Below are 1,647 nucleotides of genomic sequence, written 5' to 3' on the forward strand. Positions count from 1 at the left end.
TTTGTTGTAGGTTGTTCTCCTGGAAAAATATAAAAATCCAATACAGTGGTATTTTGTTTATCATGCAGGTTACACTATCATAATAACTTTTAATAACCTGTAACAGGTCAAATCCTCAAAATGGAATAACTGATTTTTTAATGGCATTAAATTCCCTCACTACATATATGATCTTACAAGTCATTTCACTTTTTCCTTTATTGTTTAAACACTCTTAAAGTTCAGACAGTCTTAAAAATAAATCCAGTATTATACAATGACATCTAAAACAAGATCAAAAGTTGGACCGCAAATTAACAAGGGACAACTGGATTTCATTATTCACAGACGCATTTTCAAAATTACTTGCAAGCATAAAAATGTACAAAATAAGACGACTATTTAAAAAGGTAATAAACTCATATCTATTGTTCTGTATTAACTGTGTAATGAATTAGCTTCACCTAATAAAACAATAAATTGGAATTTAAATGAGGGTGCTCAGTGGCGTGGGAGTTAACGCTCACAGTAAGACACCCTGGTTTAGGTCAATGTTGGGACATTTCTCTACAGACTTTGCATTTCCTCCTCATGCATAGACGATTTTTATCCAGGCTAGGCGGCTTCCTCACAAAATCATGCTTCATTGGTTAATTGACGGCTGCAAAATTGTCCATAGGAGTTAATGTGTTTAGTTTTGTGGCCCTGTGACAAACTGGGAAGGTACATGCCAGGATAGGCTCCAAGAGCCAAGAGAACCTGAGAACGATGCTGCAGGAAGGATTGCAATGGCTCTGAAGTGCAAAAAAACTTTCAATGCAAAATATATTAAAGATCACTACAACAATTAAAAAAGCAAAACTGACAACTAAAAAAACATCGCTTTCAGAAATCAAATCAAAATTCCAGACATCAAAACACAATTCCAAAAAACTAAAATATTTTAGAAAACAAAGCATTTTCCAGAGAGAAAAATGCAGCTTTAAAAAATTAAACACAGTAATAAAACGTAAAAGGTGGGTACTCTGGGAGAACTCTTTCATGCCAAATAACGTTCGTTTGAAATGATAGACATCATCCAATCAGCAAAATTCCATAGTACATATAACACCCCATAATACTTCTTTTTTCATTTTTCAACATTGTGTTATGACTTCTTTAACAGTGTTTTTGTTTTCCTACATTTTTTCTTTGTACCTTCTCCAATAAAAAATTACCAGCAATTGGTATCAAATATTGTATGCAAAAAAAAAAATCGATATTGTTTAGAATCTTTAATGAATGGTATTGTTCAACACTATATTGCATTAATGCATGTTTATTGTTTTTACCAGATAACAACAAGCAAGTATACAGGTGTGTCATGAAAAGTTCTAAAACCAACCACATTTGCTTTGTAATATTTTAAATTATAATACTTAAAGTTATTAATTTATTAACCTATATCATTTTTCATTGAATAAAGAGTTTAATTAATGTTTTATTTTGAAGTCTGTCTATTTTATTATTATTTTAACATCACAATTGCAGGTGGAGAACAATTTCAGAACGATTCCTTTAAAAAGACTACTGAAAAGTAACACGGTGACTATATATCAATACCTTCACAAAGCCGTTCAGGCATCCATCCATCTCTGGTACATGTGGCATATGTAACACCACGTGGTT

General features: G+C 31.8%; 1 protein-coding gene across 7 annotated transcripts in view; it reads right to left on the reverse strand.

The window, feature by feature from the left end:
* LOC112150175 (complement factor H) overlaps nt 1-1,647 on the reverse strand; it is a 66,268-nt gene that overhangs the window by 56,133 nt on the left and 8,488 nt on the right. The window contains exon 9 of one of the 7 annotated variants that reach the window (XM_036211593.1): nt 1,582-1,647. The exons of the other annotated variants lie outside the window; for them this stretch is intronic. Coding sequence (XP_036067486.1) covers nt 1,582-1,647 — 66 coding nt within the window. The remainder of the gene's footprint in view (nt 1-1,581) is intronic. 7 annotated transcript variants of the gene reach the window in all.

This window comes from Oryzias melastigma, linkage group LG4, assembly GCF_002922805.2.
Source record: "Oryzias melastigma strain HK-1 linkage group LG4, ASM292280v2, whole genome shotgun sequence".
Classification (NCBI taxonomy): Eukaryota; Metazoa; Chordata; class Actinopteri; order Beloniformes; family Adrianichthyidae; genus Oryzias; species Oryzias melastigma.